This window comes from Hydra viridissima, unplaced genomic scaffold (genome assembly GCF_058129835.1).
Source record: "Hydra viridissima isolate aposymbiotic clone 2 unplaced genomic scaffold, HvirCarnegie_v1 scaffold_4, whole genome shotgun sequence".
Taxonomy (NCBI): Eukaryota; Metazoa; Cnidaria; class Hydrozoa; order Anthoathecata; family Hydridae; genus Hydra; species Hydra viridissima.
In genome coordinates, this window is record NW_028324303.1 from 7617413 (window position 1) to 7642197 (window position 24785).

Sequence of the window (24785 nt, forward strand, 5' to 3'; positions counted from 1 at the left end):
ATTATTTGAAACTAAAAGAAAGGGGAAAAGTTTGCAAAATTATGACTTGGCCTCCTCAATCACCAGATCTATCACCCATCGAAAAGTTGTGGGATGAACTGGATCGGAAGATCAGAGAAGCAGGTGAAACATCTTTTATTAATCAGCAAATGCTATGGGAACGTTTGCAAAAAGCTTGGAATGAGATAACAGCGGAAACCATGAATAAATTATTAGCCCGAATGCCAAGATTATGTGCTGCTGTTATACGCTCCAAGGGGTCTCATATTGATGAAAATAAAATTTAACATTTACAACTTTTTATTATTAACATTTTCTTGATTTTATATATTTAAAATCATCCTAAAATGTATTGTATTTACCGTCTAATTCATTGTTTAATAAACAATTAAAAATAAACGCAGTTTTCTTGCAAACTTTTGTTACTTTATTGAAATATTACAAATGAGCGGAGACTTTTGCACGGTAGTGTATATATATATATATATATATATATATATATATATATATATATATATATGTATGTATATATATGTTGTAAACCATAATAAAAAAGTCTCTCATGTATATTTTGGCTTTTATCAAATATAAGAAAAAAGGCTATACAAGAAACACAAACATTTATCGTATAATAAAATAGCGTAACTAGTAACCGTATGTATAATAGGTTTTATAAATAGCGTTACTAATAACTGTAATAATCAGAAGACGTCAGAAATATTCAGAAGTGACGTCATGAATGTTATATTACATTATTACTTAAATTATAACAGTCTTCTCCACGTTAGGAAAGTTTTAGGGCGGAGAGTATAGACTTAACCTCTGATATTATACTAGGAAAGAAAGTAGTCGTCGAGATACTTTGTCCTCTTCGTAACGCGTCCTGTTCTTGAGGGTATGTTATTAAGATTCTCGGGAGTAGTAACTTTCTGTATAGGCTGACTAGGTACCGCTGTTGTAGGTGACTGATTACTAGGGTGATTCTATTTTTTAGTTTGTCATGCAAACCTTTTCTAAAACATGAATAATTGTATTCTAAGAGCAACTAAATAAAAAATAATTAAAAATTTGAAAATTTTACTAGGTCAAAAAAAAAAGTTACTTTATGGAAATAAGACAAAATTATTTCTTTTTTTTAGTCTTTTTTTATTTTATACATAAGCAAAAGAAATACGACAAAGTTTATAAAGTGAAGTTATTTTTTATTCGACATTTGCATAAACATTTCTGTTAAAAAAAGTCTCTCAAGAGCATCATCAGACTTAGCCCGGGAACATCGGATGTCCATAGCTCGGAGTCCTCTCTCAGCTACCTCATTTGTTCGATGCACATTCTTGAATGAGATTTTAACACCAAGAGTATGTCTTGTCAGAGCTTCTTGGGCTTTAATGCAACTTGATGTAGTTTCTTTTAAGTTTTCCCAGTTGGGTTCCTCTCTCATTTTAAACCATGCAAGTGACCAAGAACAGCTAATAAACTTAGCTATTTCTTTCAATAATGGTCGTTCTTCAGGAAGTATAAAGTAGCCTAACAAGACATATATTGCTCTGCTGTTCCACCTTGCTGAGTGAGAACTTGGTAATTTCGTTGGTAGCTGCAGTTTGGGTAAAATATTGGTGTCCAAATAGTGCCTAAATGCAATACATAACCTGGAAAAATAAACAATAAAATGGATCAACGCATTCATCACATATACAAATCATTGATATTGAAAATAATAATTTTTAATAAAACAAACCTAGCCAATAGCTTATAATCATCTCTCCAGGTTTTTACAGTAGGAGGAGGATGAGGTGTTTTATGCAGGATATTGTATGATTCTTTCAATTGCGGATACTTATTTTTTAGTTTTTGAATGAACTTAAAGTCAGTTAGAGTAGGCGATTTTGATGGTGTTGGCAAGTGGAAAATTACCATTTTTTTCAAAACAAGGTCCAAAATGTGAGCATTGCATCCATAATAAGGAACAGGCCTGTTAAATAGCTGAGATCTTAAAATCCCTACTACTCCACCAGAACCATCATAAGATCCACCTGAAGTAAAATGGAATAACTTATTTAATTGGATTTTTTTTATTATTTAAAAATAAATAATTTTAATTTTACTAACCTGTATTGACAGAGCAGGTGTCACAAATTATAAGGGATATTTTATGCACAACATTATACTCTAACAATGTTTCCGTTATCATAGCGGCTAGATTTTCAGAAGTTCCGCTAGTATGTAATGTTTTGAGGCCAATGTACCAAAATATTGGTCCATCAGACTGAAGGGCAATGACCATGCGTTCCACTTTTTTAATCCCATAATCATATGGTGCCACACCTTTTCCATCAAAGTGTAATATAAAGGATAATTGAACAGACAAAGCTTCTTTAAGTTTAAGTAGAGTTGTGACTTGCAACCTTTTACCAGCTTTGAAAATAGCCGATTGATTTGGAGTTGGAATGTCACTATGGAAATAACTTAATGAGCGAGTTACACTAACTCCTTTGTGGGTTGAGATACCAGCTTCTGCGCACATAATGGCAATTGGCATCGCCTTAAACCAAAAGTAAAATTAATATAAATTTAATAAAAAAACTTTTTTTATTTCCAAAAATTATTATTACTCACCTTTGATTTAAACTTCCGTTTGGGTCGTTCAAACAAAGGCTGAAAATCATCAACGTTATTATCATTTTCAGAGCTTGACTCTGTGTACAGTTGCTCTACATAATCAAGATCCGTGTTTTTTGGTATCAACTTCCTGTTAGCAGGATGCTCAACAACTGTTTGGCTGGTTAATACACAGCTCTTTCTATCATCCATTTGATGATTATAGAAGATCTGCTCTTCCCTCTTCAGCTTTATATTTTTATTAAGGATATCAAATGGCATAAAAAAATCCATATTCGATTTTCTCTTCAAACTTAATTTATAAGCATTCACAACTTCATTCAATTTTTTTGTGATGCCAGCTCTGGATACTGAGGGCATGCTAAATTTCACATTCCAGAGCTGCTCCAAATCTTTTGCTATTATTTGCATAACAGCTCTTGATGGTGGTGCGGGGCGTGTGTCAGCTAGATGGTGATAGTAGCCAAGAATGTGGCGGACTTCTGGAATAGTCTTGAAATTGGCTAAGGATTTAGTCCGTAATCCATAAGGCGCTGCTGAAGCAAGCAGTTCCCGAGATTCCTTTGAACACGGTGGTGTTAAGTTGTTTGCTTTTCTCTTTAATGCTCCTTTAGCACTTATGTGGGACATATTTAGGTAAATATAATTATAACTAAAATAGAAAATGGAATACAGTTATTTTATTTCTAATCCACCAATAATTGTTAAGCTAGTTTTATATTATATTCACTATTAACTTCAGCTAATTAAAAAAATATCATACAAATTATCAATTTTTTTGCCTAAGTATTTTGTCTTATTTCCATAAAGTAACTTTTTTTTTTGACCTAGTAAAATTTTCAAATTTTTAATTATTTTTTATTTAGTTGCTCTTAGAATACAATTATTCATGTTTTAGAAAAGGTTTGCATGACAAACTAAAAAATAGAATCACCCTACTGATTACAAGGGATACTATCTATAATTGAATTCTCAACTAATGGGTTTGAAGTTACCTCGTTGGTTTTGTTTAATTCTTCTTGGTTTCTGTTTATGGAATTGTTGGTATTGTTGCTAATGATCATCTGTTCAATGTTCAAATCACCGGATTGTTGTTGGACTGATTCTGTTGGGGGATTTAGGTCTTCTAGTGGGGCGAGGTCGTTTGTTGAAACAGTATCAATTTTTCCATTTTAAAATTTTATTCGAGCGTAGTGGGGCGATATTGTTTCTAGCAGTTGAACTCTGTCAACGAGTGGATCTCCTTTCATTCGTACCTAACGTTTGTAAAGGATTGTGGCATCCTGTTCTGTTAAGAAGTTAGGTAAAACAGTACTATTATTGACGAGCGTTGAAAGTTCATCATCCTCTGATGGGTTGTTTCGTTAGTAACGGTACACAAAAGTCCTCTTATGGAGGACAAAGCCATTTGCAATACTATTTCCCATTTCTCTTTTCCTAGACTTAAGGTTTTCAGAGCAAGACTAACAGCTTTTAGTATTGTTCCGTTTATTCGTTCACACTGACCATTGCCTTGGCGATGGTAAGGAGTGGTTCTAGTTTTAATTACTCCGTTCTTTTCAAGAAAAACTTTGATTTTTAAGCTTTCGAACTGAGTTCCACGATTTGTATGAATAGATGATGGTGCACCAAATAATGAAAAGAGGCTGAGAAGGTGTCGTATAACAGTCAGCTGATATGTCTTGACAGAGGAATGCAAATGGGTAGCGTGAGTCCACCATCATCTATTCATACAGATCGTGGAACTCAGTTCGAAAGCTTAAAAATCAAAGTTTTTCTTGAAAAGAACGGAGTAATTAAAACTAGAACCACTTCTTACCATCCCCAAGGCAATGGTCAGTGTGAACAAATAAAGTCCACCACCACGAGGATGTATTTGTTTGCTGTAGTGGATTGTAAGGGTCCAATAAAGTCCACCGATAAGCGTTCCCAAGGCATTGTTGCCTGAATGAGACGACCTGTGGGTGGTTTGTAAAAACGTGGTTTGAGCTCATTGCAAGTTGTACATTGGTTTGTTAATTGTTTGATTTCTGTGGTGGAGTATGGTAGATTTCTGGTTTTGCAGTAATGTATCATTCTTGTAACTCCAGGATGGCATGGCTGGGAATGGATATTGTAAAACGCTTTAGTGTTATTTATAGTCGAGCAACATCTTGAAAGGGCATCTGCTACAATGTTTTGGTTCCCCGGCCTGTAAGAGATTGTATAATTAATATCAGCTAGTTCTAAACGCCATCGTGTTAATTTTTCATTTTTGATTTTTGTTGCACTCTGTTTATTAAAAATAAGGGAAATGGATCTTTGGTCGGTTGTTATATAAATATAGGGTACTGAGTTAATCAAATGCCTCCATCTTCTACAGCATTCCATAATGGCAGCCGCTTCTTTTTCCACTATCGCATGCTTCCTTTCGGCATTAGTTAATGTCCGTGAAAAGAAGGCAACGGGCCTGCCAAGTTGTAATAGTGTTCCTCCGAGTGCTGAGTCGGAGGCATCAGTTTCTATTGTTAGTGAAACTTTTAAATTAGGGGAGGCTAGACAAGCTTCTACAAGTTTATTTTTAATTATTTTTATTGCTTCTTTAGCATGTGGAGTTAAACCCTTTGTTGGAAAATTGTCTCTTGCTTGGGTAAGTGGGAGAGTTAATGCTGTGCAATTGTGTATCCACTTAGCGTAATAAGCAAATAAACCTATCATTCGGTTTAGCTCTTTTAACGATCTTGGCTCAGGCATATTTATCAGTGCTTCGTATCTTTTTGGGTCTGGCTTTATAGTTCCATTTTCAATAATATGGCCTAAGAATTCGATATGATTTTTTTTTAAATTACTCTTTTCTTCGTTTATCTCAATGTTGGCGATTTTAGCTGCGTGTAGAAAGCGACTAAGATTTTTATCGTGTTCTTGGGCATCTTTTCCACCGATGATTATATCGTCGGTATAAGCGTATGTGTTTTCAAGTTTATTATCCTGAATGAATTCATCCATTACTCTTTGAAAGATTGGTACCGCGTTTGTACATCCAAAGGGTAAGCGTTTGAACTCATATAGTTTGCCGTTAGCTTCAAATGCGGTTAGTTTGTAATCTTCGGGTCGTATTCTCACTTGATGATCCGCCGATTTGAGATCGATTGTGCTAAAAATTTTATGGACTGCTATTAAGTCATCGATTCGTGGTGTAGGGTATGAATCGAGCGGAGTGTGTAAATTAATTGTATTAGAATAATCGATCACGAGGCGATTTTTATTTCCTGTTGATACTACAAAACATTGAGCTCGCCAAGGGCTGCGGCTTACTTGAATTATATCTTTTTTTAGTAAGCGGTTTATTTCATCTGTTATGGCGGAGATATTTTTGGGAATACGTCGTGAGGTTGTAGCTATTGGTTTTATTTTGTTAATATCGATTCCAGGTATTAAGGCGTATGTTGAACATTTCATACTTTTTGTTGCTAAACAGAATTTTAGAGGCTCTTTGTTTCCTTTAAAATTGATGGTCATTGAGGAATGACATGTTAACACGTCCATTCCAATAATCACTGGTGCCACCAAGTTGTCCACAACGAGGAATTGTACTTTTAGTTTTTCGCTAGCCAGTAATAATGAACCATGGAAGATACCTTTAACTTTTAATGTCGAGTTATCTGCTAGTGATACCTTTGAGGTAGATTGAGTATCGTATGAAAATTTCCATTGTCGAAGAAGTTTTGATGTAATGAAAATTTTGTCGGACCCAGTATCTAACAGTGCATATGTTAGATTTTCGTTTATGGTGACGTTAATTAGTCTATCAGGTGAGTCAATTGCTGCTATGACCGTAGATATTATTGTGTTATCATCCTTATCGTTATCTTTAACAACTGCTGCTTTGGTGTAAGTTTTGTTTTCTTTCTTAGAAAGACAGACAGTTGCCCAGTGGCCCTTTTTATGACAATGTGTACATGTAGAGTTTCGTGCAGGGCATTTGATTTTTGGATGTGGATCATTACCGCACCAAAAACAGGGAGATTTGGTAAGATTATGACTTGCTGCAAAAGTCGGTAGCGTGGTAGTAGCTGTTATAGTTGTTGTCAAATTAAGGGCATCTTCGGTAGCCAATTCCATCGTAAGAGCTGTTTTATAAAGTGACTCTAGATTGTCATCTGTAGCTTCAAGCAGTCGTTGACGAATAGAAGGTGAGTGAATACCAGCTATAAAAGCGTCACATATTAGTAGGTTACTATGTTGCTCTGCTGTCAGAGGTTCTGTTGGACATTTTCTGGAAAATTGTTTCAAGTTACTCATAAAGCTTTCAATCGATTCTCCTTCTTTTTGTTTAAAAGAGCAAAGTTTATGGCGCATCATGATCGCTGTCGATCGTTTTTGATACTTGTTATCAAGAATTTTGATTGCATCGTCGTATGATGTAACATCCTGAATTATCGTAAAAGCCTTCACTCCGCATAGAACGAATAAGACTTGAAGTTTACAATCCTCTGGTATTTCGGCTTTATCTAGGTTAATTGATAGCATTTTTTTCCAGTATATATAGTCTTCTTCGTTTGGTTCGTCGCACAGTACTTTTTTGAATATTTTGGCATCCATACTGATTTATATTTATATATAATAAAACTTATATTTGATAAAATTGTTGTAAACCATAATAAAAAAGTCTCTCGTGCATATTTTGGCTTTTATCAAATATAAGAAAAAAGGCTATACAAGAAACACAAACATTTATCGTAAAATAAAATAGTGTAACTAATAACCGTATGTATAACAGGTTTTATAAATAGCGTTACTAATAACTGTAATAATCAGAAGACGTCAGAAATATTCAGAAGTGACGTCATGAATGTTATATTACATTATTACTTAAATTATAACAATATATAATTTAGAGCGTTTAACATTACTTGCAGGTCCTTGTGCTAAAAGGGAATGTGGTGTGCATTGATATGAGACCAATTTACTTCATTAACCCCCATGAATGCTTTAAATTATTGTATCATATCCCCTAACTGCCTTCTTTATTCTAGAGTTTGTAGATTGAGATAAGTTAGACAGGCTTTTATATATATAAATAAATAAATAGTAAATACATGGGTTTACCCACAGCTACTGTGTTTTGCCAGAAGTTGGCAAAACACTTGCTCAGCTGTGCAACAAGTTAAACAAGAAATTTTAATAATCAAGAGTTTTCTGTTGGAATAGTTCTCCATTCACCATTAAATATGATTTCAGTTTTTCATTAAAAATAGTTTTGTTTTTTTTGTCACTGATGGTATTTAAAAGTATATTCCAAAGTTTAAGACCATAACGGGAGAATGCTTGATTGCTGAAACGATTATTGTATTTTGTTTCTTTTAGTTCTTTCTGACATAGGGTATTGAATTAAATTGCATAATGACATTAGTGTTTCCTGTTTAATAGATTTCTGCATTATTAAAACGACCTTGAAATATATTACTTATCTAATTTTAGCCAATGCAAGTTGTTATATTCTTTGTTGTTTACTTGAGTTTCTATTCTGGTTTTAAATACCAGTCTTGGTGCACAATTCTGAACAGACTGCAGTTTTTTTAATAGTGTTTTATCAATTCCAAAGTAGAGGGAGTTACAATAAAATAATAATGTGAAAATAATAATGGGATAAGAATTGTTTTATTTTGGGTATTTTTCTCATTATATTGTAACAGTTTTTAACAATCTTATTTATTTGTGTTTTTAAAGATAATTGATTGTCGAGTGTCACATCTAGACTTTTTGCAGAATCAACAAATCAAATGCATTCCTTGTTAACAAAAGTACCTTAATAATAATATCTTTTTGAATGTTAGGTGGTGCCATAATTATTATTTTTATTTTTGATTGGTTTATGAATGATTCACACATCCATTTTGAAATGTATTCAAGACATTTTGGTATATCCACAACTAGATATTAATGAGATTTGGACCCAGGACTGTACCTTGGGGTGCTCCATATTTTACATTTTGGCTAGATGAACATGAATTACCAATTTTAACTTTTTGGGTACGGTTAACTTAAAAAGTTCAAATATATCATTGGTTAGTTTAAGTAAAAGTGTTTCAGTCGAATGATGTTGTTTGTAGATAAGTGTTTTTACTAATTTATATATATATATATATATATATATATATATATATATATATATATATATATATATATATATATATACACATATACATATATATATACTAGGGCTTGCATGCGATTAAAATTTTTAATCGCAATTAATCGCACGATTAAATTTTTTGATCATAATTAATCGCGCGATTAATCGAACATTATAATTTAAATAAATAAAGGAAACAAACAGGAAAAGTTTTTTAAATCATTTGATCTATTTGCATGCAAATGATAAAACATCATAAAAAAGTTCTAATTATAGTTTATATTGTTTCTAATACAACCAATAAAAATAAAATATTTTAAAAACTTGAAACAAAAAATTTCTTAAAGCCAGTCTTTTAAACATAATAACATGTTCAATGAATCTGGCAGCAGAGATGATCTGTGCTTGTCTGCAATGAATCCAGCGGTTGAAAACAGTCTTTCGCATGGAACTGTAGTCGCTGGAACTGACAAATATTTCTTTGCGATTGTTGCTAATCGAGGATATGAACCTTGATGTAGCTTCCACCACTGAAGAGGATCTGAATCCATTTTGGCGCAGGGTTCTTTTCGATATCGACTCACTTCATCTTCACTTGGGGAATCAACTTCATCCAGATCTGGTAGATTGAATGCCATTTTAAAATTTTTTGCTGATGGCTGCTGCAAAATAATTATTCAAATATTACCATAAATAAAGCATATAGATATTATCTAACTATTTCAATTAATATTATAGTACTCATAGAGTTTTATCTATCATTAAAACGATTATTTTAATAAATGCAATTTTGAATCTATTATTATGTCATTAGAATAATTCAATAAAAAAACAATATCAAATTTATTACTACAAAATGCTCACCTCTTTTGGTTCTTGTTCTATTGATACTGGTCTGAGGTCTGGAACAGATTCAAGAAGCTTCGATAATCTCTGCCAGACATTTGATCTTTCATTTGAAGCTATAAACGATAAATTTTTAAATCTTGAATCCAATGCTGACGAGATTTGCAACCAACTATCATTCGAAAAATCATTAAATCTGCGCTCCATTTCATTTACAAATTTTTCTTTAAATAGCGCAATGTAACGAGGATCATCATCTTGAATAACCATTTTACGTGATAAGTGGCATATAATTGGTAAAACCACTGAACTAGATACGTATTTATTACCACCTAACAATTCTGAAGCCACTTTGCATGGTTGCAAAACATCAGCAATTTTCTCCATTTTTTCCCATTCTCTTTCTGTCAAAGTCTGTAAGTAATGGTTTTGCTCATCAAGTGTTACTGTGATGGCTTTTTTATGTTTCAACATACGTCTCAGCATATCATACATGCTATTCCACCTTGTAACAACATGCTGAATTAGATTTTCTTGTGGCAGGTTGAGGTCAATCTGATTTTCATGTAATTCCATATTATTTGCTGGACTATGTTTAAAATGTCCAACAATTCTGTGACATTTAGCTAGTGTTATGTCAAATGCAGTCTCTTCAATGGCAGATTTTATAATTAGCTGAACGGTATGTGCGAAACATGGAAGATGTTTGAAGGGAAAACTTGATACAGCCTTTACAATGTTTCTACCGTTATCAGTACCAATAGAAAATATTTTTTCAAATAATCCCCATTCATCTGCAATATTTCTGATGTGGGTTGAAACATTGTCACTGGTGTGTCGGTCCAATGTTTGATGAACACCTAAGGCAAATGAGTTCAACATCCAGTTGTTATCTATCAAATGACATGTTAAACCAAGGTAACTGACATTACCCATTGAAGACCAATGATCACAGGTAATTGCTATACTAGTAGCCATGTTTACGAGGTCTATTTTTTTTTTCTTCTCATCTTCAGAGTGTTTGCATTTTAATTTTAATTGTGTTTTGACAGGGAAGATTGTAACTGTAGTCGGACGTTGCTGTTCGAATGACATTCGTCAAACCTGGATCTGTAACAATGTTGAGTGGTCGACAGCTACTGGCAACCCAGCAAACAATGGCTTCCGTAATTTCCTTTGATTTATCTGCAGAAATTTGTTTATTTACGCCATTTTGTGATTTAATACTGTCCTCAATTGTAAGTTGTTTTGAGGAACTCACGATCTTGTTTTGATTTTTACTAGTAGTTGCGAAGAACACGTGTTTACTGTTCAAATGATACTGAAGCGTTGTAAGACTTCGGTGATATGCAAATTCTTTGGAACAATATTTACAGATAACCAATTTTTTTGATTCGTCTTTAAAAATAAAGGCTCCGTTGAGGATAGATTGATTGCCGTTTGAACCCATAATTTAAATTATTAACAAATAAAGTTCATCAGGATAAGATATTAAAATTTTGGAAATTTAATAAATTTATTAACAAAACAACAACGCGATCAAAACAATTTCGAAAACAAAAATTATAAGGTAAGAGAGACATAATTGAGACAAATAAAACAAAATGGCATCATCAATGAGTAAACATTGATTAGAAATAAGAAAGTGGTATAAAAATTTCTTTATTGCTCAAAAATTATTTTTTGATGCTAACCAAAATTAGCAACTGGGTCCCAGTTGCACACCCAAATGGGCCCCTTACGGTTTTAAAGTACGGGATTTGACTGGGACCCATACGGGATACCCAGCAGGCATAGCCATATGGGCCCCATATGGAAACCGCGGCCAAGATCCGGCGGGATACCGTTGGTCTTCCCATACGGGACCCAGTTGCTAACCCGTATGGGCCCCGTACGGTACCCGTCTGTCAATGTTGGCTGGGAATCTATTCTAATATAAAATATGCCTCAAAACAAGTTACTCTCAAAGAGAAAAGAAAAACCATACACCGAAGAGCAAGTTACGCTCGCTCTGGCCAAAGTACAAAGCAGTGAATTTTCATTTAACAAAACTGCCAATCATTCAGCATACCAAAAGCAACTCATTACAGGCGTGTCCACGGCATAGGTGAAACAATCGGGAGTGGTTCAAACACGAGATTGTCGCATCAATTTGAATCAATTTGGGAGATACGCTCATCAAATTATCCGATTGGGGCTTTGGAAGAACTTATAATGACATCATCACACTAGTTACCGACTATTTGCAACACCAAGGTCAATCTCATTTGTTTCCTAATGGTACATCAGGGAGAGATTGGTATAAGCTTTTCATAAACTGGTGGAGTCATAAGTTGAGCATTAGAGCCATAAGCAATAGTTCAGTACTCAGAGCCGCTCGAAAAAAATCCACTATACAGTTGGAAATTGCATCAATGCTGCTGGTAATTGTCTTGCTCCAATAAATCTAAAAAACGTCTGTACAAAGATTGGTGCTTAAATGGCCCAGACAAAAGTTTCGCATTCAACTCGTTGACACAAAAAACGAAAAAATGTAGACGTACCAAGGTTCGAAGGGGAGTGTCACAATAAACCTGCAATACTCGAGAGATTGAAAGATGCTGAGAGCAAAAAAGCAGCAAAGCAAGCTAAAAAACAACGCAAGCTTAGCTTTAATGACGAGCAGCAAATAAACCAAGCAACAACAGCGACTCCAACAACATTAATAGCTACAAACCAAGTCAAGTGTAAAAAGTGCCGTAAAGTTTTATGCGAAGCTTCAACAAGTGAAAATATAAAATGGTACCAGTGTGAAAATTTTAAATGCAAGGTTTGGCTTTGTCAAAAATGCATACCAAAGCGATATGTTAAAGGCGCTGAGTTTTATTGCACCAAAAAGTGCCGCAAAAGTGACAACTCAGCTCAGCCTCTAGTACCTCTCTACGATTTAAAATCATCACAAGAATAAAGTTTTTTTTATTAGGTTGTTTTTTTAATTGTTAATATGGGTTGTTTTTTTAATTGTTATTATTGGTTGCTTTTTGTTTTTTTTAATTAAGTGTTGTTTTAATTTACATATAGATTTGCGTATTTCATTCTCCCCAAATGTGTGGTAGAATGAAATGATTTTTTTTTTCAATTAAATAAAGTTTCTTAAAAAACTAAAAATTTTTTTTACTTGATTTGTATGTATTTAAATACAGCTCAAATTCCTCTACAACTTTAAAAAAAAAAAAAAATTAAAAACCTTTTTCCCTTAAAAAAAGTTCATTAAAATTCTTAACTATTATATTTGACCCCATTTTACTCTATTGCTTTAAGTTTAAAAATATTTTTATTAAAAAAAATGGCGAATATTAGCGTTTTAAGTGGGATTTTTAAAACTTTGACTTCGAATTAGAGCACTTTCCATTGATTTTCAAGTCTATGTTTTTATATTTTTCTGAATCAGCATGAAATTCTCTATCATAATCAATTATATATAAAAAAAAAAAGGGAGGGGGGTGCGAAAGTGCAGTAGCGCCATGAACTGTTACTATTTTTCTGCACTAATTATATCAAATTGTTGTAAATCAAATGTAAGCAGTTCTATTGTCATGTAGTAGCTTTTGATAAAAATCTAGCATGATGAAAAGCTATAGGTTTACAAAACTTAAAATTTGCTATACTTAACAAATATATTAATCAGCTACTATTGTAATTGAACTTCTGTTCCAGATTTTCTTCAGTGACGAAACAACCCAAGTGCTTTTAAGAAAATTACATCCTCCAGGGTTATTGCACCAATTTCAAAACTCCCATGGGGAAATTTGCAAGAAACTATATCACTGAGTTTATGTTGTAATTTTTCTTTTCTCGTTTTAATTAGTTTGCCATGTAAATATTGCAGAATTTGCTCTCCAGTAGGCAATGGAGATGATGGTAGTAACTTAATGGTATCATTAATCAACAAAACTTTATGTTTCGATCTTGTATCTTTTCCCATTTTATTTTAAATATTACGTTGTATTTGTTTCTACTGTTAATGTAGATATATTATTTTTTCCGCTAAAGTAAAACATAAAACAGGAAAATAATAAAAAATTAAAATTATTTTTGATTTTTCTCTTTGCGAAAAAATCAATTTTTCGACTTTAATAAAGTTTAAAAGCGTCATAAATATTTGCGATCTTAATGAAATAAACAGATCGGCAAGTTAAAGGTATAGTAAAAACCGGTCAAATTTTTAAGAAACCGGGTCAAAACTCAGGGTCCACAACGCTTGAGCACAGTCTAAAACTTATTCGATAACTATAAAGTTGGGCCTAATATGATCATATAGACCTACAAGTTCAGATAAAAAACAGTGCCTCAAAAATATCTTTTTTTAAAGTTATTTAACCGGTTATAATATGTTTTTTTGAGGTAAAAATTTGATCTTTGAGTCCATTTGAGTCTAAAAATTGTGTAAATGAGTTAAATTTTGTTTTTTATTAATCACAGAGTACACACACAGCACACGGAAAACAGTGCTTTTTGATTTTCGAAAATAAGGGGCGTTTGACCACCCTTATATATATATATATATATATATATATATATATATATATATATATATATATATATATATATACAGTGGGCAAAATAATTGTCCGTACATTAATGAAAAATAAGGTTTTTTGAAAAAAGCTCTAAAACTTTAAATGATAGAAAAAAATAAATTAAACCAATAGATAGCGCACAAGAAAACAAATAAAAACGATCTTTAATTTTCTCCCGACAATTTAAATTATAATTAACTTATTTAAAAGTTTTAAAAATTTTAAAACCAAAAAATTGTCAGTACATTTGATTTAAAAGGTAAAAATTTGTTTATAAATGATTTTTATATTAATGTCTTGTACTTTTAGGTTAAATAATACTATAATAAATAAAGATAAACCTTTTCTTAACTACGTGGCTATGATTGAAGGAAAAAGAAAAGAATAAAGTATCGACTTACGTAAACGAGTAATTTTTGATAGGGAAAATGGATTATCCATTAGAAAAGTTGCAAAAATGTTGAAAATACCACCAAGCTCTGTTCAACATATATGGGAAAAGTATTTAAAAACAAAATCAGTGGCAAATAATGGTGAACGAGGCAGAAAAAGATCAACAACGCCAAGAGTTGACAGGTGCATAGTTGGGAAAATCGAGCAAAATAGAAGAAAAAATGCAGTAGAAGTATCAAAAGAGCTGGAAAATGAATTAAATATTAAATTATCGCCACAAACAATTAGGAACAAACTGCATGAAGCCAATATTTTTGCACGGACGCCTCGGAGAAAACCATTCATCAGCATAGTGAACAAGAGAAAACGGTTGCAGTGGGCAAAGAAACATGTTCTGAAGGATGATACATTCTGGAATATGATTATTTGGTCAGACGAGAGTAAATTTAATTTGTATGAAGCTGATGGTGGTGCAAAAGTTTATAGAAGAGTCGGAGAAGAATATAATATTAAGTGTTTGAAGGCAACATTTAAATTTTATGGTGGAAATGTTATGGTTTGGGGCTGCATAAGTGCGTCCGGTGTTGGCAAAATTGAATTTATTGATGAGAAAATGGATCAACACTTATATAGATCCATATTAGAACGGAACTTGGTGGCTTCGGCAGGAAAATTAGGACTTGGACTTATATTCCAACATGACAACGATCCAAAGCACAAAGCTGGATCTGTATCTTGCTGCAAATGGCATTAACGTGTTGGATTGGGTTGCACAATCGCCCGATTTGAACCCTATAGAACATTTATGGTCGGTGGTAGAAAAAAGAATGAAAGATCGAGCTCCAAAGAATAAAAAACGAGCTCAAAGAATTGGTTTTAGATGTTTGGTCATCAATTAACCAAGAAATTACGTCTAAACTCGTCTCATCAATGAAAAATCATTGTAGAGCAGTTATTGAAGCTGATGGTGGTCCAACAAGATATTAATTTAATTCTAGCTAATTTTAATTTAAAAATTAACATAGTGTACGGACAATTTTTTTGTTTAAACTTTTAACTCTTTTCAAATAAACTTATATAACTTTTCATATATTAATATATTTTTAACTAATACACTTAAAATTACTTTAATATTATAATATTTCTTTAAAAACTCTTAATTATAACTATCTATATAGTTTTAAATATTGTTTTTCATCAAATATAGATACTTTTCATTAATGTACGGACAATTATTTTGCCCACTGTATATATATATATATATATATATATATATATATATATATATATATATATATATATATATATATATATATATATATATATGTATGAGTCCGTCAGCTTCAAAACCGGCCCTTTGCACTAAAGCAAATTTTACAGGGTACACTTTTTTTTTGTGCAAATAAAAAAATAAAAAAAAACATATACACCTCATGTTTAGTCACTAATGAATGGTTTTCTATGTGAATATCAGTAATTGTGATAATCATTGAATAGAAATATTTAATTAAAGGGCATTTTTTTCAAAAAAGAGCCGGTTTTGATCCAGCCACTGCACATTTTAGTAAAATTTTAATTGTTTTGTGATTAATTTCGTTGGAACCCATGGTTATTTAAAGTCCACCGCGATTTCACACACTTTTCAGTATATTTACGCCATCTATGGACAATTTTAGAAAACTCTCTCCCCCCCCCCCCTTTTTTTTTAGCAGGATAGCCCGCTAATGTTTTTTAAAAAGTTAAATATATTTCGAAATAATTTTTGCCATGCATTAAATTTCTATTAAAATGCAATAACGTAACTAATTGTTAGTGGTCATAAAAATTGAAGAAATACCTGCATCACATGTCATATAAGTTTAGCTACCTGGGTTTTATAGTAGAAGCAACAAAACAAGGAAAAAATTTTTAATGAGAAATTTATTTTGGTTCTTGCAATATGGTGTTATTAAATAAATTTATGGTGTACATAAAATTTCTGCTAGACATGTATAGGCCACAAATACATGTGTGAACAACATTTAAAAGATTAAATTTACTTATATAATAATTAGCAAGACAAAAATTATATAGCTTTCTTTTTTTTATATGCACCTTAAAAAACACATTAAAAAGGCAAGTCAATGTCATAATAAGAAATTCTTTACAATAAAATAGTTTCAAATTCACAAAATTTAAATTACTAAATCCTAACATCAGCATCATCAACATCAGATGATCCATCTTCACCACAGCACAGCTCATTATTTTCTTCTGATTCACTGTCCTGATCAGAGTCAATGCTATCTATTTCCTCATTAGGTATGGTTTTATTGTAAAACTCAAGATTTCGATCTTGTCTCCAATCAACACCATAATGAGAGTTCAATAACTTTTCTACATCCTTTATTTTCTTCGGGTTAATTTTAATTTGTGAATGAATGATTGGTAAATTAATTGAATTAAATTTTTATCTTTCTTGATCAATGACTTAAAAGCATTAACTTCTACTGTATAAAAAGGTTCACCTCTCACCTCAATTATTCTTGGTCTTTTTAACACAATGATTCTTTTACAACTAGCTATTTTGAAATGCCAAGAAACATTATTTCTTAGAACTGTTTTCAAATAACTTTTCCAATCAAAAATTTCATAATCTTCTCCTAAGTGGAAAACTGCAGAATGTTTTTCAATGACCTCCACATACTCTTTGGGGCTAACAATGATCTCCTTCTTATTGATGACCTTTTCAATGGTGCCAAACACCCTATCTGGTGGGATAAAGGAGTGACCTGTCACTGGGAAATCCAGTTCCACTGTTTGAATATGAGGATGAGCTTTATTGTGGAGCCAATAACTGATCATACCAATCATTACTGTATTCTTATTTTGCCCAGGGCATCCATCACAGCACAATCTGACTCTTTTTATGTTGCTAGACATGCTTAAATTATTCAGAGAAAAATAAAGAGCAGATGCAATTTCATTTGATCCCTTAGATTGCTCCCTCTCTATCCAATAGTGAGAATCAATATTTTCTTTGTTAAGTGTATTATGAGAGCTCCCTTTTACAATTTTAAAATTGTAAAAGTTGAGCTGCCTCCTATAATATGCAGCTTGATCTGATAGTTTAGGTAAGACTTGGTTCTTCTCACAATCAAATGAGAGGGTAACAAGGTCATCACTTTCTTCCCTCAGCTTGTCAAAAATATGCATCAGCTCTTTGGCAATGGATGTTTAATTTTAAAACTATTTTTTCTCTGGCTTGGAGATCTTTTGTATTTTTGATTCTATTTTTAAGTTCAGAACATGCAGAGCAGGTGTCAACTCCCAAAACCTAGATTATACTCCGTATTGAATATATTAGTAAAAAACCATTTGGTAACTTTTAATTGACTATCACACTTTTTGTTATACAGCAGTTGAGAGTTCAGCTGGTAAGTACTGCCTACATTTTGAGTGTGACCTACAGTAGTGCCTTTCACTAACTTGAAATGATTCTATGAATTTATTTACTTTCTCTTTTTTCTCAACAAACTTCTCTGCTTTTCTGTCTCCATCTCTACTTTCTTTGGCTGAAGTACCAGATTTGTGATATCTACTGACAACTCCAAGTAGTCTATGTTTTTTTATGCCTAATATTCCTAAAAATGTTCTCCTACAAACTGGTATTCTTATAGAGGAAGAGACAGCCTTTGTAACAAAATATTTTACAGTAAATTCTCTTTTCCTATTTGATTCACCTTTAACACGTTTCGGCTGTAGGGATGAACAATGCTTCAAAATGAAGTTGTCCTGGTCCATTTTCTTACTAGTTTGATAAAATCGCTCATTGAAAGTGATGACATCGCTCTGTGACAGGCAGTGACATTGGAAAGCACCCAATTTGTGCTTGCATGAAGGGATTTTTGGTGGACTCTTCTTTGAATACCTGCAGAAAAATAGAAGTTAAAAGTTAATAAACATAATTACAAATAATACTTCATCAGTAATGCATACCTAGCTTTCTTCTCCCTTGCTCGTTTTGTGTTTTCGGGGTCTGCCACGCGTTTGCGTGACTGCAGTCTGCTTGTTTTTTTACTTTTCGATCGTTTGCCATCGCAAAAAGTCTGTAAATGTTTAGTTAATTAGTATTTCATAAATATTTTCTACTTTTTCTATTACTGACAAGACAAATCACGAAGAATTTGCAATTTCCAGAGGATAAAAGCGTTAAAAACGAAAGTATTTTCAATATCAGCTGTTGTGATCACGTGGTATGATAACTGCTTTCCTATTGGCTGAAATAATAAACTGGTTTTGAAGCAGCTGCGCAAACAAAAAGAGCCGGTTTTGCACCATTTGCTGAATTTTACTTAGTAAAAACTATAGGATTGAACAGGTTTTGCAGCATTTTTTTAATTTTTCAATATAGTGCGAGCCATTACGAAACATTAGGCGTGCTTCATTCAAATTCGAAAAAAATGTCAAAGGGCCGGTTTTGAAGCTGACGGTCTCATATATATATATATATATATATATATATCAAAATTTAGAGCGTTTAACATTACTTGCAGGTCCTTGTGCTAAAAGGGAATGTGGTGTGCATTGATATGAGACCAATTTACTTCATTAACCCCCTTGAGTGCTTTAAATTATTGTATCATATCCCCTAACTGCCTTCTTTGTTCTAGAGTTTGTAGATTAAGATAAGTTGGACAGGCTTTTATATATATAAATAAATAAATAGCAAATACATGGGTTTACCCACAGCTACTGTGTTTTGCCAGAAGTTGGCAAGACACTTGCTCAGCTGTGCAACAAATTAAACAAAGCGAGAAATTTTAATAATCAAGAGTTTTCTGGTGGAACAGTTCTCCATTCACCATTAAATATGATTTCAGTTTTTCATTTAAAATAGTTGTGTTGTTTTTGTCACTGATGTTATTTAGAAGTATAGTCCAAAGTTTAAGACCATACTGGGATAATGCTTAATTGCTGAAACGATTATTGTATTTTGTTTCTTTTAGTTTTAGTGTTCTTTCTGACATAGAGTATTGAATTAAATTGTACAATGACGTTAGTGTTTCCTGTTTAATAGATTTCTGCTATATTAAAATGACCTTGAAATATATTATTTTTCTAATTTTTAGCCAATGCAAGTTTTATATTCTTTATTATTTACTTGAGTTTCTATTCTGGTTTTAAATACCAGTCTTGCTGCACAATTCTGAACAGACTGCAGTTTTTTAATAGTATCTTATCAATTCCAAAGTAGAGGGAGTTAAAATAATATAGTTGTGAAAATAATAATGAAAATACTATGGTGCACAGATCTTTATGGGATAAGAATAGTTTTGTTTTGAGTATTTTTCTCATTATATTGTAACAGTTTTTAACAATCTTATTTATTTGTGTTTTTAAAGATAATTGATTGTCAAGCATCATATCTAGACTTTTTGCGGAATCAACAAATCAAATGTATTGCATGTTAAGAAAAGTACCCGTAATAAATATATCTTTTTGAATGTTAGGTGGTGCCATAATTATTATTTTTGTTTTTGATTGGTTTATAAATGATTCACACATCCAATTAGAAATATATTCAAGACATTTTGGTATATCCACAACTAGATATTAAAAAGATTTGGACCCAGGACTGTACCTTGGGGTGCTCCATATTTTACATTTTGGCTAGATGAACAAGAATTACCAATTTTAACTTTTTGGGTACGGTTAACTAAAAAAGTTCAAATATATCATTGATTGGTTTAAGTAAAAGTGTTTCAGGCGAACGATGTTGTTTGTAGATAAGTGTTTTTACTAATTTATATATATATATATATATATATATATATATATATATATATATATATATATATATATATATATATATAGGGGAGAGTTGCCTTAATTGGAACACTTTAGGAAAAAATATTTATTAACCAAAGATGGCTTAACTATGAAAACATTTATGAATTAAATAATATAGATATACAACCCTACTATGCTTTTATTAATGATTCGACTCTATTGATCGCACCCTTATTGGATATAAACTTTGATTTTTCAAGGCACCATTTTGTTCCAATAAAGGCAACTGGTCTCCTTGAATGGAACACATATTCTTTAATTAGAACAGTTCTAATATTTGAATAAATTACAGCTATAAAACTTATGGCTCAAAGGAAAAATTAATTGATTAGCTTTTTAATAAAAGATATTTAAAAGATATAATAACAAATAAAAATTACAACAAATATTTAATCCTTTTTTCGCAATTCATAAGTCTTTTTTTCTTGCAGCTTCTGCACTTGGGATGGTAGTGGTGATATGTGGTGTGCTGTGGTGGCGATGGTGATTTTATTTGATGTGCTCAATTTCATTTGGTCCATGGTGATTGAGTCAAGTGCTACTTTGCTTTCCTGTGGTTTTTGCAATAGTTTGGCAGTTATTGGATTTAGTATGAGCTTTTTTTTTGTAGATTTTTTAATTTGTTTGGAAGCTATTTGATTTAGTGTGTGCTTTTGATTTCTTGGTGTAATTTCTAGAGCACGTCTATATGGGAAGCGTGATCTTCTTTTTTTGTTTTTTACTTCAAGTGAAACCACTGGCAAAAGAGACAAAGTTGAAACTGAAACATGATATTTTAATTTTTTTTCACTTGATTTATCTGTAGATAGTTTTGTCATCCCATCTATACTTTCAGATGACTGAAGATTGTTTGAAGGACCAACATCAGTAAATGAAGAGGCTGTAAAATCAGAATCAGTGAATACATTTATGTCCAAAGGCCACAACCCACTAGCCTGAAATCTTTTCATAGCAATTCTCAATGATGCTGCCTGACTATATGCGTCACCAAATCATAGTATGTACCAAGTGGTCCAAAGAACGCAACGTCTAATGGTTGCAGTCTGTGTGTAGTATGGGGAGGTAGTGATACCATACGCACTCCAGCATTTCGTGCTAGATATATCGCTGCCAAATTTTTTGAATGTGTAACATGACCATCAAGTATCAACAAAACTTTTGATTGTTTTGAAGGTTTAACAACTTTAATGAAATGATTGAGCCAATCTAAAAAACCTTCATTTGACATCCATCCTTTCTCTTGAGTACTAAATACAGTTCCTGGAGGTGCACCATTTGTTATTTCTGGCTTCATTCTTTTGCGTTTATATATTAACATTGGTGGAACATAAAATCCTGCTGCAGATACACAAACTACAGCTGTTACTGAATTTTCTCGTTCACTACTAGTCATAATTCCAACTCGTTTTTTGCCCCTTGCACTAATAATTTTTATCTGACCATCTTGTACTGTTGATAAACTAGTTTCATCCATATTATAAAGTCTGTCTGGAGTTAACTTTTCTTCCATGTATAACTTTGAAAGTAAATTAAAGAAAGATTGCACTCGCTCTTTATTAAAACCTTGCGCACGTGCAATTGATGTTGATTCAGGCCCACGAAGCGACAGTTGTGGGTGCCTTTGCATAAATGCATAATACCACTTTTTTCCTGCCATTCATGTTTGTTTGTTAAAATTATGTGTGATGTTGTTAGCTTCCGCAATATCAAATGCTAGACGACGAAGATCATCAATCCTTAATCCAAAGTACATCGATTCTAATAATAAACAGTGATCAGCTAGTTCTGTTTCAATTTCATTAGGTAAGGTGGTAAGTCGACCATGAAATTTCACATTTGCAACAGCAACTTTGTTTTTTTCATTTATATGCCTTGACAAAGTTGCTTTTGGAATACAAATTTCATAAGCGGCTTCATTTAAGCTGATTTCTCCTTGTTTTATTGCTTCAACAGCCTTTTTCAAGTTTTCTACTTTCCATTTTCCATATTTTCGTGGTGTTTGCATCTAAAATAAAAGCAAATTACTATGAAGATACATAAGGAGAGTTTTATAATCTTATTACAGGCTTATTATTTTTTCATATATTTATTTGTTATTCATATATGATTAAGTTAATTATATACTCATTATATAATCATTATTTTTCATCATTTTTGTTTAGTTAATCATTAACTATATAAATCAAAATCTATATAAACTATATAAAGTTTGCAGCTTTATATATTAACTTCTATATACAGTAAAAAACTTATGCTGGGTATATACTTTATGTTGTCTTACAAGTTTATCCGTTAAATAGAAATGTATAACTTTTGTAAAACTTTTACATTTTTTTTTTTACTAAAAGATAAAAGAAAAATCATTTCATACTTTAAAGCAAGACTAAATACCAATTCCAAAAAAGCAACAAATGTCTAACAATAATACTATGTCTATAAAAGAAATTCGCTTTAGAAAATATTATACAGTCGGACTAATGAAATTTTCTGATAATTCGGACGTCAAGTAGCGTGTTATGAGATGACCGTTTCAATTACGGCAACTTTTGAAGTTCCATTCTGGGCCACATAGGACCATGGTGTTGTAGCAAAATATTTACGTACAAGTGACAACTTACGATATAAGCTCTTAATATCTCATAGACTTGAAACCCTTAAAATTTAAAATTTTAAAAAAATTATCATCAAACTCAATATCGTTAAGCTTCTGTAATCGTTTAAATGCAACGATAAAATTAGATCGCAAAAATTTTTTTCTTTAAAAAAAAATAATTTTATTCACATACGTGCAGTTTTTAAGTTTAAATACTAGAAGTTTCAAAAAATAAAGAAAATTATTTTCTTTACAAGAAAAAATATTCATGAAAGTAGAATAAGTTCCAGTTTCTAAATAAAGCTAAGTGTTCCAATTAAGGAGCTGTTCCAATTTCGGCAACTCTCCCCTATATATATATATATATTGTATGTATATACAAAATATGCACAATATATACATAAACACAAACAGGCACATACACACATTCACTCTGTTTTCAGTTAGCATCAGGTCCTCTAAAAATAATTTTCACTGACGTTTTGCCATTAAAAATATAAACAAGGTCAGAAAAAAGTTGCAAACCTCAGACGCTTTAAGGTAGGCAATTAGGTCAGCAATGCCGAATGCCAACCCTAATTTGGAGGGTTGATAAATATTATTGTATATATATATATATATATATATATATATATATATATATATATATATATATATATATATATATATATGGGCAATTCCACGTAAAAGAGGAAAAAAAAAATTTCACGGCGAATAATAATAATCGCATGAAATTTATTTTCCAGCTATTTAAAAATACTTTTAAGAAAAAAATTTATTAAAAAAACCATTTTATCATACTATAACATACTTTTAAAGTTGTAAGGGTTATATGAGCATTTTTTGACGTTTACATATAGTCATGTTGTGAAGCGTTGAAAAAAGATTCAGTGCTGTTTTTTTAAATAACTATTACTTCTAAGTTTGACTAAAAGGCAAAATTAAACATTATGCATAATATTTTTTATAAAAACGAACTCTAACTAGGTCTATAAGAAGAGCATATTAATGAAAACAAGACGTTACGACCGTCACAAAAAAAAGTCGAAATGTTTTTTCTATGCTTCGTATCAAACTTTTTAAAACTGCAACCATAGTAAAAGTAAAGATACTTATACATACTTTATCATCGTTTCAAACAAAAAACATTAAAGTGCTTTAGATCCCCATTTCAGCATGTCACTAAGTACGTTACGAACATCACGATATGCTGGTTTTCCCATCACGGCTTCTTTACTTAAAAAAAAAACTTTAAGCGCAAACGATTTAATTCATTTCAAACGATTTACATCATTTAAACCAAGTTATAATATAAATCAGTTTTGTTTATTGTTTAATTTGAAGTTTGTTTATTCATCTTATTACTAAACTTGTTAAAATTTTTTTTGAAACTTTGAGTAACTAATGAAACTATGATAGTAAACTATTGAAAGTTTCTTTGTCCGAAAACGGAGTCATAAAAGGTATTTTTAAACATTTCCGCGACAATTTACTAGAGTTTACTGAGCATCATCTCACTAAAGCACCAGTCTGAGCAATATTGCAGTCAAAAAGAAAATCTCGAACCAGACCAAATTTTGATACACTTTGATTATTCACAAAACTATACATGCGGTTATCAGGATGCTGTTTAAGCTGCTTATTGGTCGCAGTCAACTATTACCTTATTTAAAGTTGTAATCTATTGTTACCAATTAGAGCCAAAATCAGTTGTAATAATATCCGACGATAATGATGAAACAAAACGCGCCACTACTACATAGTTAAGTGAAATATTTGACCTCTATTGCATTGATTATATAAAAAGTTATATTATGGAGTGATGGTC

At 31.8% G+C, this 24785-nt stretch overlaps 3 protein-coding genes and 1 long non-coding RNA gene across 7 annotated transcripts in view; 1 reads left to right on the forward strand and 3 right to left on the reverse strand.

The window, feature by feature from the left end:
* The window catches only part of LOC149889645 (uncharacterized), a 51170-nt gene that overhangs the window by 2182 nt on the left and 24203 nt on the right, over positions 1-24785 (forward strand). The gene's annotated exons all lie outside the window — the stretch shown is intronic.
* On the reverse strand, positions 1182-3882 carry LOC145188713 (uncharacterized). Of its 3 annotated transcripts, none has more exons than XM_090084307.1 (5): positions 3615-3882; positions 2617-3271; positions 2110-2542; positions 1739-2033; positions 1182-1631 (listed from the first exon to the last, which is right to left on the reverse strand). In XM_090084307.1, exons 2-5 carry the CDS (start codon positions 3247-3249, stop codon positions 1196-1198), a joined length of 1797 nt encoding a protein of 598 aa, XP_089940433.1. In that variant the 5' UTR covers positions 3250-3271; positions 3615-3882; the 3' UTR covers positions 1182-1195. The 3 variants fall into 3 exon arrangements, with proteins under 3 accessions (XP_089940433.1, XP_089940431.1, XP_089940432.1); XM_090084305.1 differs by having other exon boundaries at positions 1182-1649; XM_090084306.1 differs by lacking the exon at positions 3615-3882 and having other exon boundaries at positions 2617-3382.
* Positions 8995-10876, reverse strand: LOC149889646 (E3 SUMO-protein ligase ZBED1-like). Of its 2 annotated transcripts, none has more exons than XM_090084314.1 (2): positions 9599-10876; positions 8995-9393 (listed from the first exon to the last, which is right to left on the reverse strand). In XM_090084314.1, the coding sequence occupies exons 1-2, from the start codon at positions 10673-10675 to the stop codon at positions 9076-9078; spliced, it is 1395 nt and encodes a 464-aa protein (XP_089940440.1). In that variant the 5' UTR covers positions 10676-10876; the 3' UTR covers positions 8995-9075. The 2 variants fall into 2 exon arrangements, with proteins under 2 accessions (XP_089940440.1, XP_089940441.1); XM_090084315.1 differs by having other exon boundaries at positions 9133-9353.
* Positions 16657-18624, reverse strand: LOC149889647 (uncharacterized). Its single transcript, XM_090085983.1, has 2 exons — positions 18511-18624; positions 16657-18442 (listed from the first exon to the last, which is right to left on the reverse strand). The coding sequence occupies exon 2, from the start codon at positions 18313-18315 to the stop codon at positions 17923-17925; it is 393 nt and encodes a 130-aa protein (XP_089942109.1). The 5' UTR covers positions 18316-18442; positions 18511-18624; the 3' UTR covers positions 16657-17922.

Excerpts from the sequence above, each read along its gene's own strand:
- LOC145188713 (XM_090084305.1), bottom strand. The coding sequence starts at position 3,249 with ATGTCCCACATAAGTGCTAAAGGAGCATTAAAGAGAAAAGCAAACAAC. Across the intron at positions 2,034-2,109 it reads CACCTGCTCTGTCAATACAG|GTGGATCTTATGATGGTTCT; the intron begins GTTAGTAAAATT and ends ATTTTACTTCAG. Across the intron at positions 1,650-1,738 it reads GATTATAAGCTATTGGCTAG|GTTATGTATTGCATTTAGGC; the intron begins GTTTGTTTTATT and ends TTATTTTTCCAG.
- LOC149889646 (XM_090084314.1), bottom strand. The coding sequence starts at position 10,675 with ATGTCATTCGAACAGCAACGTCCGACTACAGTTACAATCTTCCCTGTC. Across the intron at positions 9,394-9,598 it reads TAGAACAAGAACCAAAAGAG|CCATCAGCAAAAAATTTTAA; the intron begins GTGAGCATTTTG and ends ATTTTGCAGCAG.
- LOC149889647 (XM_090085983.1), bottom strand. The coding sequence starts at position 18,315 with ATGGACCAGGACAACTTCATTTTGAAGCATTGTTCATCCCTACAGCCG.